The 18,008-nt window shown below is 31.0% G+C and overlaps 2 protein-coding genes, 1 long non-coding RNA gene and 1 other non-coding gene across 4 annotated transcripts; 1 reads left to right on the plus strand and 3 right to left on the minus strand.

Annotated features, from left to right (window-relative positions):
- The first annotated feature begins 5,930 nt into the window (after positions 1 to 5,930).
- LOC107032175 (E3 ubiquitin-protein ligase RMA1H1-like) lies at positions 5,931 to 7,387 on the plus strand. The gene is made up of 2 exons (XM_015233758.2): positions 5,931 to 6,044; positions 6,662 to 7,387. The coding sequence occupies exon 2, from the start codon at positions 6,676 to 6,678 to the stop codon at positions 7,234 to 7,236; it is 561 nt and encodes a 186-aa protein (XP_015089244.1). The 5' UTR covers positions 5,931 to 6,044; positions 6,662 to 6,675; the 3' UTR covers positions 7,237 to 7,387.
- Positions 7,388 to 7,862: 475 nt separating this feature from the next.
- LOC107002546 lies at positions 7,863 to 11,119 on the minus strand. Its single transcript, XM_015200606.2, has 4 exons — positions 9,225 to 11,119; positions 8,804 to 9,076; positions 8,154 to 8,273; positions 7,863 to 8,073 (listed from the first exon to the last, which is right to left on the minus strand). Exons 1-4 carry the CDS (start codon positions 10,353 to 10,355, stop codon positions 8,017 to 8,019), a joined length of 1,581 nt encoding a protein of 526 aa, XP_015056092.1. The 5' UTR covers positions 10,356 to 11,119; the 3' UTR covers positions 7,863 to 8,016.
- Positions 11,120 to 14,539: 3,420 nt separating this feature from the next.
- On the minus strand, positions 14,540 to 15,253 carry LOC107001951. Its single transcript, XR_001454486.2, has 2 exons — positions 15,045 to 15,253; positions 14,540 to 14,860 (listed from the first exon to the last, which is right to left on the minus strand). It is a non-coding gene; the product is annotated as an uncharacterized LOC107001951 (long non-coding RNA).
- A 2,478-nt stretch (positions 15,254 to 17,731) lies between these two features.
- Positions 17,732 to 17,804, minus strand: TRNAV-UAC. Its single transcript has one exon. It is a non-coding gene; the product is annotated as a tRNA-Val (tRNA).
- Positions 17,805 to 18,008: the final 204 nt, after the last annotated feature.

The following is an 18,008-nucleotide window of genomic DNA, read 5'->3' on the forward strand; positions in this document are numbered from 1 at the left end:
GTGTGCCATTAACAACCAAAAGATGCTATCTTTCTTTGTTCTTTGGTCTTTTGTACTATTACTGCTATAATAACATATCCAGTATAATTTCATCTATCGAAGATAGTCTGTATGCAATAATGCAAACCTTACTCAGGTGATGGAGAGGCTTGTTACAAATAGATCGCGGCTCAAGTACAAGTATATCAAAAGAAACAACCAATAGTAACAGAAATAAAAAGAACGAGCAAATAATTTGTGTCTTTCGTAGCCTCCTATCTAAGGTCATGTCCTTAGTAAGTCAAAATTGTGTCATGTCCTGTCTAGTTACCTCTCCCGAATACTTCCTTGGCCTACTTTCACCTTTCGTAAAACTATTCAAAGCCGACCTCCGCACTAGGACATTAGAACATCTCCTATTCACATGTCCAAACCGTCTCAGTTACAATCACTTCAACAGTTTGTGTAGTTATCTAAAATGTCAAAGGATGTTAATTTTGAGTTTCTTGGTTTGACATGAAAACTCTGCTTCTGTTGCATAAATCTGTCTCAATCTAAAGAAACAAAGGATTAAAAAAAAAGAATTACTATGTTCGTTTTTATTTGTTTGTCCTATTTTAACTTAATTCTAAATTTAAAAAAGTAAAATAATTTTTGATTGTGGTCTTCAATTAAAAAAACGTGAAATGTATCAAATTGTTAATTAAACTTTTAGTTTTAAACATGTCAGGTTAAAAGTTGGAATTAACAATTTATTAAAAAAGAAACGTTATAGGGGACAAGGTGAGAGTTGTCTCTTTGACGGATAACATAAAGAAAGAATACGATGATTCAGATATATGAAAAGGAGGTGCGTGAATACGCCAATTAGGAGGTAGGCAAAAAAAACATGAAAAGATGATTAATTGCTTTCTAGTTTGTAGCTACTTAATAATTTTAAAAATGATAGAATTATCACAAAGAACACTGATTTTCTAGAACACAGTTTTGAAGTTGCAATTTAATTACAGATCTTAGTAATAGTAGTATTTATTAGTCAAATACAAGAAAGTAATTACAAGTGTAAAGTACAATACTTAGTTTCTTTTTGTTTAGTTAATTATTAGAGAGAGTCAGAGTATGTCTATTAACGATTAGGAAACTGCTGAGTAGCCCCAAAAAACTAAAAGGCGGTGAGAAAATCATAAATTAATATTAAAGAAAGGAAAAAAGGATATATATATCTCGAATTATCGTAAAGGGTATGTAAATATTCTTCGTCATACTTTGGGGACATTGGTGCCCTTGCCGTCCAGAAATTACAGCATATATACCCTTTATACTAACGGATATACATGTGTCATAATTTTATCCACCGATTCGACATTTATCGACGGATAAGATTGCGCCACGTGTGCCTATTTAGTCTTCCGTTAGAGTGAAGGGCATATATGTTCTAGTTTATGAATGACAGAGACACTAATATCCTAAAAATATGACGAAAGTTACCTACATACCATTTATAATAGTTCAATATATATTTATCTTTTTCCCCTTAAAGAAATTGGGTGATAAAGACTAATAAATTTGACTCTCGTAGAAATGTAAAGTACATAAGGTTGTGTAAAAATTAAAGGAATCTCATAGTGTAAGATAAGAATTACAACCTATCCCAACTAACTTACATTTTACAGAAAATCCCTTAAAAAGGCCGGCGTGTGATACATGGCTACCTTTGATACATAGTAAATGATACACCGTAAATAAATAAGGAAAAATTACATAAATGAATACATTTTAAAAAATAATTACTGATTTTAGCGATACTTTTTGTTTATTACCATTTATAGCAATAATGTGATAAATCTGTAATATGTATTAAAATTGTATTATAAATGAGTTAAAAGCGATCAAGTGAAAAAAAAATATTATTGCTATAAATGGTAAATATTTTATTATTATAGCACATTTATGTAAGTTTCCCAATAAATAACTGTTGAGCTAAAAAAGGGAAAAAACATAATAATTAATTTTGTTGTGTCAGTTAGCTTAAGTTACGGCTAACTGATCTTAAATACTCCATATCTTAATAGGTAATTGATTAACACGGTACAAATTTCAAATTTCAAAATTATATCATCTACACTGACGAAAAGGTTATGAAAATTCACTGAAAAAGCGAGAAATTCGAATAAATTTCTGTTTTTTTTCTGCCACATGATGAATATAGCAATTTTACTGAGGCATTCAGGAATTTGGGTCAGCGAAGTGCAATATGAAAGTTGTAAAAGCAATGAAATCGTTATTGGACAATCAATTTCGTTTTTGAATCTCAAAGCAGCAATTGCAGCAGAGTTGAATATCGATGTATCAAGGAAAAACATTGAAAACAGTAGATGTGATGACGAAATATAAGATAAAGCAACACTTGTAGATGTGATGACGAAATATAAGATAATAGAACAACTTCAATTGCAAAGTAAAGAGATCTGATAGACAAAGGTATGAGAGTATTTGAAATTTTTATATATTTAAATGGTGATACAAATTTTTTGTTTGAATGTCTGATACATTATGAATTAAAAAGTTTGTGATTAAGATTTTTGTGAAGATGCTGAATATGATTTTTGGTATATAGTATTTGTTGATATATTAAGTGAATATGGTTGTCACGTTACTGAATTTTATAGCAACAATGATTTAGTATTAAAATCTGTTTTAATGAATGATTCATTAGTTCTTAAATATTATCAATACATTGCGTTAATTCTGTCGATGCTTTAATATACTACTGTTGAAACTTATAAAGCTGATACAAAATATTGTGATACGTGTAGAATTCTTTTTGGTTCTTGCATTGCAAAAATAGAGAAATAGTCTCTCATACAAGGGACACATTAGGGAGAAGATTTGCGGAGGTATTGATTATAAACGTGTCTAAAAATTCAAAGATGAAGTATGTATCATGATATATTGTTTTATATTATATGTATCTAAACCATTGATTCATTCTACAGTTTGGAACATGATTTCTTTGAAATAATTGTATATTTTACTTTTTTAATGTACGCAGGTTGTTTCATTATCTGAATTTATTTTCTCGATTTATGAAGCATGAAAAAGATACATTGTTTGTCTTGAGCGAAAAGTATGTTGTAGTGGAAGATTTCAAGAGTTAATACCTCAGATGGTCACTCAACTTTGCACTATTCTCTCAGAAAGTCACTCAACTTTCAATTTTCCCTCAAAAGTCACTCAACTATGCACTCTTCTCTCAGAAAGTCACTCAACTTTCAATTTTCCCTCAAAAGTCACTCAACTATCCACTCTTTCCTCAGAAAGTCACTCAACTATCCACTCTTTCCTCAGAAAGTCACTCAATCTATTAAATTATTTTTAATTAAAATTTATTGATATTAATTATTTATATAACAAACCAAAAATTTTAAAAAATAAATTAAATCATTTAGTGATCCACCCACCTAATCCGACCCATTAAAAAATATGATATGACCCATTTTATTTTATCTTTAATCCTAAATTAATCTAATCCTAATTCAAGGTTAAAGAGAGGGATTAATTTAGGATTAAAGATAAAATAAAATGGGTCATATCATATTTTTTAATGGGTCGGGTTAGGTGGGTGGATCACTAAATGATTTAATTTATTTTTTAAAATTTTTGGTTTGTTATATAAATAATTAATATCAATAAATTTTAATTAAAAATAATTTAATAGATTGAGTGACTTTCTGAGGAAAGAGTGGATAGTTGAGTGACTTTCTGAGGAAAGAGTGGATAGTTGAGTGACTTTTGAGGGAAAATTGAAAGTTGAGTGACTTTCTGAGAGAAGAGTGCATAGTTGAGTGACTTTTGAGGGAAAATTGAAAGTTGAGTGACTTTCTGAGAGAATAGTGCAAAGTTGAGTGACCATCTGAGGTATTAACTCAAGATTTCAACTAGATAAAGATACCTTGGCACATGCAATCACTGTTTTAAAAGAAAAGAATGTCAAAGATTTGCATCAATGACATAAAATAGATATAAACATGATACATGCTGAATATATTTATAACTTGATACAGTGAGAAGAAATATTGACAAATTTTTGTATCAGTTGAAAGAAAAACTTGAGAAAAATATCCATGAACTTTATAAATTTATATCAAGTATATGCTATGTTAGTAATGATACATCGTGAAGTTTATTAAACATATCATTCATGTTCTGATTGATTAACATAATGAAAAAATTGGGGTTTTAAGAATCAAAAATTAAATTACATGATGATATATTACAATATGATAACATTATCTATCAATAATGTATCATAAATTCAAATTAACAACCCATTCAAAGTTTGAGCAACAAAAAAACACAAAAACAGATCAAAACTCATTACCTCGAGTAGATTCGAACGAGAAATTGGGGATGATAACTTTTTTTTTACTCCTTTTTTAGGGATGAAAACACATCCTTCTTCACCTTCTCGATACTCACCATTGGCCATAACTAGATAATCAAATTTTTTCGATCTATTCTCAACCCAACCTACGTCTTCATGTTCATAAACATGATTAGTGTCGGATGACATTATCTGAATAATATCTAAGATGAATGAAGGAGGATCCTCCTTAAACGTATCAAAATTTTGATTCTTTTTTAAAAAAAACTATGAACAAAAGTAATGAAATAGAAACAATACCTAGAAGGAATGTGAAATTCTTTGACTGGAGAGAGAAATAAAATACAAATTCAAAATTAGAATGATAAGATCATGGGAGAGAAAATATGGCGTGATTTCTGAAATATTGGAGAGAGAAACGTGGGTTAGAAGATGGGAGGTTATGTATCTGGGAGTTAGGTTTAAGGGGTAACAAAGGGATTTTAATAGTATTTTAATAAAGAAGAGAATAATAGAAAATAAATAAACTAATGATGTGTATATAAGTAATTTTTTCAAAATAAATTCGTGTGGTTCGATTTTTTTTATTAAATAAGTCTCCTTGTATATATCCAATTATTTGAACAATTCATTTATTTAAAAACTTAAATTTAATATTTGAATTTTAATTAAATAAAAAGTTTTGTCTATTAAAAAAGGAAGCAACAAAAGTTTTTTTGAGCAACTAAAGATAGCAGGGAGTAATAAATAGTTTTGTTTATTCAAAAATAGAACAACTAAAAATTACTATAAATACAAAGCATTCACAAAAGTAATGTATTCATATATGTTTCAGCTTTGTTATATTCGGACAACGAATTATTTGTTGCTCTTTAAAATATATACACAATAACTCTTGAAAAATAGTGATCTTGTTGGATTAGAAAGAATCATGACTTCATACGGAAACTGATAATTTACAATTACGAAAGTGATAAACTACATGACAAATAAAATTATATTGAAAGACATAATATTATTATATGATTTGACCGATTAAACTGCATATTCAAAAATTAAAAAAAAAAAACTTAAAAATTGTACAGAAGATTTCCTTATAAACAAACTCTTTAAAAACTACATTGTGAGTGCGTTGTTTGGATTGAGAAAATAAGTCTTTAATTTATATTAGTTTGAGCTTTTCCTCCAACAAAGGGTTAACTCAAATTGGAAGAAAATAGTTAAAAACATTTATGATATACTTTGACTTTCTTTTAAGAGAAAAATAAAAATCAAATAAAGTAAGAAAATTAGGGCAAAACGCTAACAGATCTTTCATGCCTCAAAATTTTAATTTCTTTTAATATATAAATCATCTCATTAAACAGAAAATGAATATTTTTTAAAATTAAATTATCAGTAAACATATAAATGTATTGTTAAAATATATTATTTAGTTAGATTGACTAAAAAAAAATATATCACATAAATTAAGACCGTTGACGTATAACACTTGCTTTAGTCATATTTAACACATGGCCTAATGGCCAGTATATACTACCAAAGTGTCATACTCAATAGCACACCATTCACTTTATGACTATTTTTAGCCCCTCCATCCTTTTGGGGACTTTATATCAATCAACATATGATTAGAAGTGTTTTTTTTAGTGGGATATTCTGATGCTTGTATCCAATTGAGGTATTTTCCTTTTTCCTTCTTTGTGTCTATATTTCTAATTCACTTATGCATTGTATTATATCGAAAAAGATTTTGATCTTTTTGTAATTCAGTTGGTGTTTTGAAACGTTTCTAACTATATTGTTTTAATTTTTTAAAAATGTGGATAGATGCATGTCGAATTTCTCAAAATTAGTGTATTTTAGAGGGATGCAACATGAGTATGTAATATTTTTTTAAAGTCCGAGTAACATAGTGACTGAAGTATCGCATTTTAGGTTTTTGTTTTCTTGGAAATTGAGAGAAGGTTTTTTTTTCGTTGTTGTTGTTTCTAATGACTAGTTTGTTTTAGGTAATGATTTTCGTCAAAACGTGTCACACTATTAAGAGTATGGTCCTTTAACTTGGCTTCAATTAGTATCTTTGCACTCCAACTTTCTGTGCGCGCTCAAGTAAACACTTAAATTTGGATAAATTTGAATAAAACAAGTTTGTAGTAGTTTTTCTTATAGTCGGTGTTTTATGACGTCAGTTAAGTTGTAAAAAGCGTGTTTTTTTGAAGAGTTGGAGGAAACATATAAACTAATTTCAATGAAGATATATTGAGATCCTGGAATGTATTCATATATTTCTAACAGGGCATTAGCAATCAATGGCCCTAGATTTCATTTGCAACAAGCAAATAGAAGAAGGTAAAATGGTTGATGATGAACATGAAGGCGGCAATCTCTCTCGTGGTTTTGAGTGTAACATTTGCCTAGATCTTGCACATGATCCAGTGGTTACCTACTGTGGTCACTTGTATTGTTGGCCTTGTATCTACAAATGGATTCACTTACATAGCATCCATTGTGAAAATCCAGCTCAACGCCACCCACAATGCCCGGTTTGCAAGGCTGATGTTTCACAAACAACCATGGTTCCACTCTATGGCCGCGACCAAGCTACAAAAACATCTCAAGATGATGGTATGGCCATACCAGAAAGGCCTCAACAGTTCCATCATCGGTCTAATACAAGCACGATTGGTGAAACAGCTCATGCAGAACGCGTTTATGGGAACTCATTTGTTCCATATCCAAACGCGCATCATCTAGCAGGGACCGCTAGTTTGAGAATGAGAAGGCAACAACTGCAAGCTGATGATGAATCACTTCGCAGAGTACATTTTTTTCTCTTCTGTTGTGTAGTGTTGTGTCTTATCTTGTTATGATAACAAACTTTTTCCCTTGCTGTAACTTTGTAAGAAATATGAATAATGTACTACACCAATTTGGCTCAATGTCATATGTTACAAAAACTATTTGTATCTGGATCTTCAATAAGAAACCAATGGAAGACAATACTCATCACTTGTAATATAATTACTCAATTATTGGTCTGTGCTTTTTCTCTTATGCATAAAGTGTTCGAGATTACAGGGCAATGACAGCAGCGGAAATATAGAGTGATCGACATACCTCTAACCATTGTTGGCGATATAGTTGGAGTCTACAATTCTTCTTTTGATAATGGGTAATTGACCACTTTTACATTAGTGGAATAATGGATCCATGAAGTGGGATAATGAACCCATCTAATACGGACCATATCAGCATTAAAAAAATTGCTAACATAAAGTTCTTGCTGGCGCATTGAAAATGTTAAATGATACTATTCAGCAATATTCGAACAGCTTGTTTCTCAACACCCTGGGATTCACAAGAGAGATTTGAACTTCTCACGATAGAAATATGCGTTACCTAACAATTTACACTGTCTCAGCATGATATAAAAGCATTTTTAACCAAATAGGAGTACATCTGAAATGAAAATCATGTCTTCTCATATTACACATTCATCTCTAAAGTCTGTACACACTACTATAGTAACCAATAGTTTCATCAGACCCATGATGACATTTACAAAAGGTTAATATCAACGGAAAGACTAAGTTCTACACATAACAGTAGTAAAGACTCGTTCCACACATATCACAGTTGTGAATGCTTCGTCAGTGTGAAACATTGGCGCGATAAAAGTGCAGCAATTTGAGTGGTGATACATATTCCTGCAGAAGGAAAAGCATAGTAAGATCCCTAAGATCAATCCCCCTTTATATATATAGACAATAACCTCAAATATTCCAACCTGGAGAAGATCGTCATGCTCAGGAGGTAAATCAAAACCCGTTGAGCAATTTTGCAACACCTCAGGATTCTTCATCCATGCTTTTCGTGCATCACTAAGTTTAATTTTGAGCCTGTACACCTGAAAATCAAGCTAAAGATATAAGCTAACAAGTACTAATAACTTCAGTCGCATCCACTCATAGTCAAAACACTGCACTCATATGGCAACACGACAGGTTCAAGTCTAAATGACCCTTTAAGCCCCACATCATCTGTTGGGTCGATGAGCCAACAGAATTCTCTTAAATGGGCACTTGGAGATATTAAATATTACTAGCATATCTGAGGATTACAGCCAAGATATAAACTGGCACTACTTCCCAATTCACATAACGAATACAGGAACAGGGAGTATATTCTGTTAGAGTTCATCTAAGAAGAATTAGCACATGGAAGAAACAAAAAATGTATATGAATTAAATAGCACAACTGTGGTGATCAACAGGTATCCATCCAATCAAGTGGGAAAAAACGCATATAAACGGGGTGATCAACAGCTACCAAAGCAAGAAAGACGTCTATTTTGGTTTCCCTTTTTATTTTTTGTGTGTGATGATGGGTGGGCAATGTGGAAAAAGAGGAATGGAAACTTGCAGGTTGTTTGCAAACCTCAGAAAGTGAGACAGGAGGCTTCTCCAGCTCATCTCCCTCGATGCAGATACCAGTGCCCTGGCATTCCGGACAGAACACTGAGTTGATCCGTCTCGCTGATTTTGTCTCATCTTCCTTCTCTTTTGCATTGCGTTTGGTTCCAGTCTTCTTCCTAGATCTTCTTTTTGCTTTTGGTTCCATTTTTGGTTCGTCAACAGGTTTCACAGAGGTTTGCAATTCACATTGAAGAATCCAATGAATGAGGCAAGATACGTGAAACAAATGAAATGCCTGTATTGACACAGGATTTGTATGAGGATGAATTGTAGTAACAAGTAATGGATCTCTGTTAAGGCTCCAAAAGTGGAGAAACAAGTCTACAACACAACAATAACCAAATATCATATGGAAAAAAACACCAAAACAGAGCAGTGGTTACCCCAGACATATTTCTACTGCTGCACATAAGTTTTCCAGATTTCCAGCTCAGAAGAGTTGCCACATCCTTACCAGGAAGCATTTTCTGTTGACAGATATCACACATTCTCTCGGAAGCCACTCGCTGCTGTTTCCTCAACTCTCTCCTCATAGTTTTGCTGGATATAATTCTTGAACTCACTAGTTGATCATCACATGTTCCCAAGATCAGTTTCATATTTGAGTTATTTGTTGATTGAGATTCTTCCCCGGACGAATCACAATGATTACTAAGAGACTCGCTGAAATCCTCGGGGTCTGAAAATGACTTCCTCTTCCTCTTTCCAGTAACACTGGTCTCCTCAGATTCTGAATAAGGACTGGAAGGGAGCAAAAATCTGTCATCAAGTAACGGGGACCTACCCAAATTATAGTTATAAGGAAATGTAACAACCGCAAAATCATGATCTGGAACCACAGAGGTATCCATATCATCAGAATCCTTCTTTGCCAACCATTCACACCATATTCTACGAATACTTTTTGAGTCAATGCCACGTACACTAATACGAGCGGCAATTTTTCCAATACCAATATGTTCCACTTCTAGATTAGATAACTCGTCTTTACACAACACACCGGGAATAACCAAGTAATCACTCTCTTCATTACCAGTTAACTCACTATCAAGCAGGCCGTAGTCATACTCGGAAACATATGTATCCCCATTATGTCTCAAGTTGTCATCATACTCAACAATAGCAACGCTACTTTCATCTTCAAGACAAGTGTCAACCAGTCTGCTTTTCCCAACATTCACATTAGGTGATTGCTTATCTTGCTTATCTTGCTCCGGATCATTAAAGAAAAGTACACCATCATTGAAGGGCCAAGGATTAGGTTTCAACAATGTGGCTTTAGCAGCAGCAAGCATTTCAGTATGGAGATTGCCTTTCAAATGATTAAACAGAACAGAATCGCTATAACATGGAGAATGACATAACGTGCAGAAAAAGATCAGCCTCTTCCCATCCTCTCTAAGCTCAACATATATGTGCCCTTGAGACCTCACATTCTGCAAAGTTCTCCTCACTAATTGCTCTTTCAAGTTACCACCACTTGTCCTCGGGACATCTAATTGCTTACCCGCCATTCAATCAATTTTCCAGTTTCAACTCAGATAACAACTTCTTTAAAATGATCAACAGAAACAAGTCTCTTAAATCTTTCAAGCAGTACTCTGAACAACAAAAGCCAACAGATCTCTAACCAGATTTTCAAAATTGTCCATACAATCACAGAAATCACCAAACGCGGCTAAAATTTTTCAGAATTTTCGCATGAAATATAACAACGCAATAACCACTTTTCTCGAACAACGCAGAATTATCAAACAGAGAATTCAGAATTCGGTACTTCCGAACGAACAATTTCCTTCAAAATTCACAACAACCTTTACGAAATTCCACACCAAATTCTTCAAATTCAGCTTCAGTCAGTACGAAACAAAACAGATAAAACGCAAAATGTAATATCAACCCTAACAGAAGATTTAACAAACCCTAAACTTACAACTTCGAGGCGTACTCGGTATTATAGGTTTCTTCGCAAACCGCGTAACTCTACGATTCTTAGCAGCGCATCTTCCAGAAGAAACCTCACAAATCAACGAAAGCAAACACGAATCCTCCATTTTCATCTCCATTACAAAAAATCGAAAATCAAAAAAAAAAAAACGGAGAAGGGCACCGAATCAACACCAAGAACTAGAAATCAGAATCACAGTAGAAGAAACAGAGATTGCATATACAGAGTGTATGTATAGGTAGAGAGAGAAACTGAAACAAAGGAAGGTTTTAGAGAGAGAGAGGAGGGAAGAAGAAGAGGGAATTGTGAAAACAAAATATTTTTTTAACGAATTTTTGGTGGATATATCTGTATTTAAATGGTTAAAAAAAAAGGAACCGAAAATACTTTTTAAAAAAGTGGGTTGTAATCCAGTACTTTACGGTGCACAGTAAAAGTATGCTCTAGCTTTTATAACCATCGATTTATTCACTTGTTTTCGATAATCACGTGATGATCATCTTAAGTGATTGCAAGCAGTGTGGAGTCAGAATTTTCATTAAGAAGGTTTAAAATATTTAGAAACAGACATACAAAGTAGCTGAAGAAATTCGAAATCTACTATATATATATATATATATATAAGATCTTTTTAAACATGTATAAATGATACAATTTTCCATCGAATGGAGTTCTAATGAATTCCCCTAGTACAAGGTGGCTCCGTCCTACAAGCAAGGATGGACCTATTTGTAGAGAAAAGGGTTGAATGATTTTAAACATGCGATTTCATGATACAAACTGAAGTTGATATTCATCACTCCACAAATCAAATATTGTCAATAAAAGTCAACTAATTAGCATATATACAATTTCATTAGTTTTATAGTTCTATGTTAATCTGTCATCTTCAAATTTTAGATTCGCCCTTAATATAGAAAATATAAGTAACATTTAATAAGAAAAACAAACCAAAACCTATAAAGGAAAAATGATAATAAAAGAGTATGATCGTAGTCTAAATACGATAAACAACCGATAATGATATAATACATATATTGGACTTTAAACTTGGCTTCAAATTTTAACTTTGATCTCTAACTTTCATAATGCACAAACAGGCACTTTAACTATCCAACTTTTAAACAAATAAACACATGAGTCCTACATGGCAAAATACACGTAAGACACCACATAGCACATAAAATGACATGTAGAACGTGTGTGTCTATTTGTTCAATTTTATACAAGTTTAAGTGTCTACTTGTACAAACTCAAAATTGAAGGGCATATATGTGATTCGAAGTCAAGTTGAAGGACATATTTATGTATTAAACTTAATGATAAATATGAAAAATAAGAACTTTGTTAGTATGATGATGAACGGTTATGATTGTTAGTTGTAGATATAGGATTAAAATGTTATGTGTAGTTGATTTTGGTAAGGGAAGGAAGATTCATTGGGATATGTATATAAACATGGCAAATAAATTAATTCCTTTTTATTTTTGTTGTTATATTTAAATATATATGTATTTTGTATAACAATTTCACACGTAAGTTAATTGACAACTGGCTAAATCTCGTGTTATTTTATTTTTATAATTAGATATTGCAAAAGGAAAAAAAAAGAAGCTACCTATCATATGATGTGATTGATATGATTAGGGAACCGAATAATAAATTGTATACAAAAAAATGTTATTGGGTGAATGTATTTCTAATGTTTTTACAAAAAATTATTGGGATATCGATTTTTAGTATTTGGTAATTTAATAACTCATTAAGATGATAGTAAGTTACTATTATATCTTTTATAATTATTAAATATTAATAATTTAACATAATTAATCAATACTTTACACTACGGTCTACACACTTCACATATCATAATTCTTCTATTCATATCAGTAGTTTCATATTCTGTTTTGGTTGTAACATGTTATTGTAGCCTTCATACTACATCTATTTTTATTGATGCAATTTTTCGTTATATATCTTGTTTCACAATATCAAAACATTTGCATCTATTTGTTTGTCTCACTGTATCGTGTCAAATTGTTAGAGAAGTGAGAAATTATATATATGTACGAGTCCATAACGATCAAAGTCGAAGCGTGAGCCTATTAGTGAAGCAAATTCAATGAAGCAACAACTGGTACCATAGAGAAGCGGCCATAAACTAGAGAGTCTTGACCAATTTGAAAGATCATTTAATATAGTTGAAATAACTGAATTTGGGGCTGTTCGATCAAGTAAAGGAAACTGAATGGAATTCATAACTGTCTCAATCTTATTTTTTCCGTTTTTCTTTTTATTGTCTGTATTCAGGAGCTAAGACCATTCCAATGCCCCCTTTCGCCATGCATAAACTAAACCAATAATTAAGATAAGCACGAGCATTTTCTTATTGGATAAACTGAAATCGAATCGCTAACGATCAAAAATTGATAAATTGAATACCTTATTAATTTATTATTGATTTAGCGTATTTAAAAATAAAAAATCAATAATGATCCTTTTTACGTACACATTGCTACAACGGCTGAAACAAAAGAATATCATCAACAAATAAAAATATTTTAAATTTATAAATATCTATAATGATCTCAAATTAATATAACAATAATAATTTTAGATTGATCTGTTCATGGACTTGGTAGGAGTAGCAGTTGAATTCGTTCTCGAATTGTACAAAGATAAAAGGAATAGCATGATAGAAGTTATAACATGCAACTTAATAAAGATGATATTAAAATAATACGACGATAAGAATTTTATTGGTATTTTTATATAGGCATAATATATAACGCTTTTTAATTTGGCTTCAAATCATATTTACGCTCTTTAATTTTGGGTGTGCACAAGTAGATACTTAAACTTGTATAAAGTTGAACAATAAACACGCGTGTCATACACGTCATTTTTTATCCTACGTGATGTTCTACGTGTATTGTGTCATATAGGACTCACTTCGCCCTAACATATCGTGCATTATTATTCGATTTATCAAAAGTAAACATTATTTTTACCGTAAAATTGTTTTACATACCGTGTTAGATTGGATAAGAATTGTGAAGAATTTTTTTTTAGGGGTCTCACATTTGAAAGTGCAATTTTTATATTTTTTTTTCAAAAAAAACTATTTCTGGTCTAATTTCAGTGTTTGGTGTAGTTTCTTAAGGTGCATTTTGCTATTTTCAATCTATTTTTTAAAGTTTAATGGAATTTTTTTATAAAAAAATTGATTTAAATCGAATCATGATTCGATCTAATACAATACTTTCGATTGAAGTTGTTTTGGCCTAAAGTTACGTGAACTTGTAGAAATAGGCTCCTAACAAGTTTCTTTGCTTTTCGCCATTAAGTGCTATTTAAAATTTATGATTCTAAAATTTCTCATTAAAATCTTAATATATATAGCTTATTTTATTACTAAATTCATAATTAAATATTTATAAAAAATATTTACTAAAATTTTCAACAAATATATAAGATTTAAGTAAAAGTTATTGAAATTAATTCGAAACATACTTAATATTATAGTTTTTTATTATACGCTAGCAAACTTATAACATCCACGTTGAAGAGGAATAAGAAGAATAAAAAAAATTTAAGATGATCAATAAATTCAAAAACTCATACAATCATACAAATATTTAATTATACATAAAATCATAAATTTCAAAAATTACTGTTTTCTTTTTATAAAACTTTATATTCTATCTAACTACGACTAACAAAATCCATCATAATAAACCATAAAATAGAGAGCTCAAAACCAAATTTGTTGCATAGAATTAAACACTAGAAAAAAATAATATCAAAGGACTCTTTAGATTTCTATGTTTTCAAGAACAAAGCTTGCAATTATTAAACCAAAATATATACCTAGTGACATAAAAATAAAATCAAAACCTCTCAAATTAAAAAAACATAAAAAAAAATATTTCAATTCTTCATGTTCTTCATCTTGTACCAACCCTTCTTGCAAGAATCTCCCACAATCTTTACTCCCTTCATCAAAATGATCTTCAATTCTTGTGTTCTCTCCTTCACTTGCTTCTCAAAACTTCCCATATTTAATTTTCCCTATAAAAATATTTAAACATTTTAATTAACATTTCAAATGAGAAAAATAATTAAATATGAGAGAGATTTTCTTTTTTCCATCAAGAAATCCTTTTTTTTTTGTTTAAAAGTAAATCACAATTAGATAAAAATTCAAGACAAAACTATAATAGTTATAAACTTTGCAATAACTATAAATTCTTACCAATATCTTAGCGACTTTTATGCGATATAACAATTTTGTTGGCTTACGCTACGAGTAATTTAAAATAGCATGGAAGAACTTATATGCACAAATATTTCTTAAATGTGAAGAGAATATTCAATTAAAAAGCAAAGTTTTAAAAGAAGGGCTTCGTGGGATCCAACTCATGATAAGGTATATTATGAGTATTTTTTTTTATTTTTTTTAGAAGATCATATAGACGTGAAGAAAGTGTCTATATTATTTCTTTAGCTTTGCATATATATTTAATTATACTTTTATCGATTTAAAAGAATGATATTTAGCCTTTAAAGGTTTATGAGCTATTGTACAGAAGTAGATTTATCCATTACACGTTCATTTTCGAATGATTATAATTGCGGGTTTTCTTGATGTTTCAAATCCTGCTTTACTTGCATAGTAAGATGACGATTATTTAATTTAATGAGCGTTTCTGTGAAATTTGAGAAAAAAAATTAATTTTTTTTCCAAAATGAAAAATGATATTTTATAATTGGAGTTGTCTTTAGCCATGAATATATATTAAAATTATTTTTTGACTTTTTATGAGTAATTTGGAGTCAAAAGATGAAAACGTCTTTATTGTTATCTTACAAATTCTTGAAAATTCAATTTCTAAATTTTATTGTCAAACGCCTCTTTAACTTTTGTACAAAACATTTGGAAAAGAAATGATTCATTTGAATTTTATGCCCTTGAAAACTTTATTAATTTGTGCTTTACTTTCCCCTTTAGATAAAGTTGTTGCATAATACAACATAACAATACTCGAAAACTAACAATGATTGTGGTAGAGCAGTAAGCACTGATCTTTCATTTTTAATCAAGAGATCTAGCTCGAATTTGAATTGTCTTTGTTAGAAAGCGTTTTATTTCTAATGTAGAACTTTTCAACTGAATCTAAATTTAGTCTGACTCCAATATGAATACCAAACACGAATCGAAAAAACCAAAAAAATAGAAAGGGTCTAGAAAAGGTAAAAGAAATAAATAGGGGATAAACCCAGAAAAAGTAAAATTTAAGTCGTTCATATGTATTTGGTAGACATATTTTTAACGTAAAAATAAATACGTTTATTTAAAAAATTAATGACGTGGCCGAATTATAATTAGTCACGTGTCAAAAATGGTTTTGCAAAACCACGTTAGAAAAATAATGGCATGAATGAATTTTTTCTTTAACGATAATGGCATAAATGAGCCAAACTTTTAACTGATGACATAAATGAGCCATTCTGAAAGTTCAATGACATATTTAAGCCTTTTCCCTAAAAAAAATATAAATTTCATCGAACCCGAATCTATTATTAATCTATACAACTTTATTTTGATGGAAGGAAACAAATTCCTTGAAAACTTGAAAAAAAGAAACATATCATTTCTTTTGAATCAAATCCCACCAGCCAAGTAAGTACTAACTTCAATTATTCTCTTATGATCTTATTCACATGATGTCACATGGAAAATTTTAGTACAGAAGTCTTCAAAATCTCAATAATTTAAAAAGGGAATGCCATAAGACTCAAGCATGATGGAATATAAAACTTCATTATTATAACCCCATCTATTCCCATACAAAATTGCCAAAATAATTAATAAGGACGATAAAATTAGTCCACGAAAATATGATGGTTTTGCAATCATTATCAATTTTTAAAATGAGAGATCTAGAATTTTTTATCTCTGTTTGATTCGTGGATAGACTTTCAAGGTTAAAAGTTCAAATGTTAGGGCCAAATTTTATTAAAATTTAAGGTTTTCTAATGGGGAAAGTGCTGGCGAAAATTCAAGACACCACACACTTCCAACGCCATTCTTATAAATCACCTAAACTGCAATCAATCCGCTCATTTGACACTTCTATGATCAATCATACAAGTGAGTTGATATAAGATGGTGGAACATGCTCATTTGACACTTCTATGACCAATCATATAAGTGAATCGATTATAAGATGGTGGAACGCGCTCATTTGATACCTCTATAACCAACCATACAAGTGAATCGATTATAAGATGGTGGAACGCGCTCATTTGATACCTCTATGACCAACCATACAAGTGAGTCGATTATAAGATGGTGGAACGTGCTCATGTGACACTTTTATGACCAATCATATAAGTGAATCGATGATAAGATGGTGGAACGCGTTCATTTGATACCTCTATAACCAACCAGACAAGTGAATCGATTATAAGATGGTGGAACGCGCTCATTTGATACCTCTATGACCAACCATACAAGTGAGTCGATTATAAGATGGTGGAACGTGCTCATGTGACACTTCTATGACCAATCATATAAGTGAATTGATTATAAGATGGTGGAACGCGCTCATTGATACCTCTATAACCAACCATACAAGTGAATCGATTATAAGATGGTGGAACGCGCTCATTTGATACCTCTATGACCAACCATACAAGTGAGTCGATTATAAGATGGTGGAACGTGCTCATGTGACACTTCTATGACCAATCATATAAGTGAATTGATTATAAGATGGTGGAACGCGCTTATTTGATACCTCTATAACCAACCATACAAGTAAATCGATTATAAGATGGTGGAACGCGCTCATTTGATACCTCTATGACCAACCATACAAGTGAATCGATTATAAGATGGTTGAACGAAAATTAACGCGAACGAAAACTAAAATTTAATGTTGCTGCCCAGGCTCGAACTGGGGACCCTTAGTGTGTAAGACTAACGTGATAACCACTACACCACAGCAACTTAATGCTGCACAAATTCTAACATTTAATCTCAAATCTCTATCCACGTAAATCTAGGCTTCCCTGTAGGTACTGGACACGAGACGGAGAAGTAATAATAAAAATAATAAATTTAGAGTCAGTAAAATGATGATAAATCTTTTCAATAAAATAGGGTCCTATAGACGGAGAAATAATAATAAAAATAATAAATTTAGAGTCAGTA

This window comes from Solanum pennellii, chromosome 10 (assembly GCF_001406875.1).
Source record: "Solanum pennellii chromosome 10, SPENNV200".
NCBI lineage: Eukaryota > Viridiplantae > Streptophyta > Magnoliopsida > Solanales > Solanaceae > Solanum > Solanum pennellii.

Coding starts and splice junctions, on each gene's coding strand:
- LOC107032175 (XM_015233758.2), top strand. CDS start 6,676: ATGGCCCTAGATTTCATTTGCAACAAGCAAATAGAAGAAGGTAAAATG.
- LOC107002546 (XM_015200606.2), bottom strand. CDS start 10,355: ATGGCGGGTAAGCAATTAGATGTCCCGAGGACAAGTGGTGGTAACTTG. Junction 8,274..8,803: donor CTCCTGTCTCACTTTCTGAG/GTTTGCAAACAA, acceptor CTTGATTTTCAG/GTGTACAGGCTCAAAATTAA. Junction 8,074..8,153: donor AGCATGACGATCTTCTCCAG/GTTGGAATATTT, acceptor TTCCTTCTGCAG/GAATATGTATCACCACTCAA.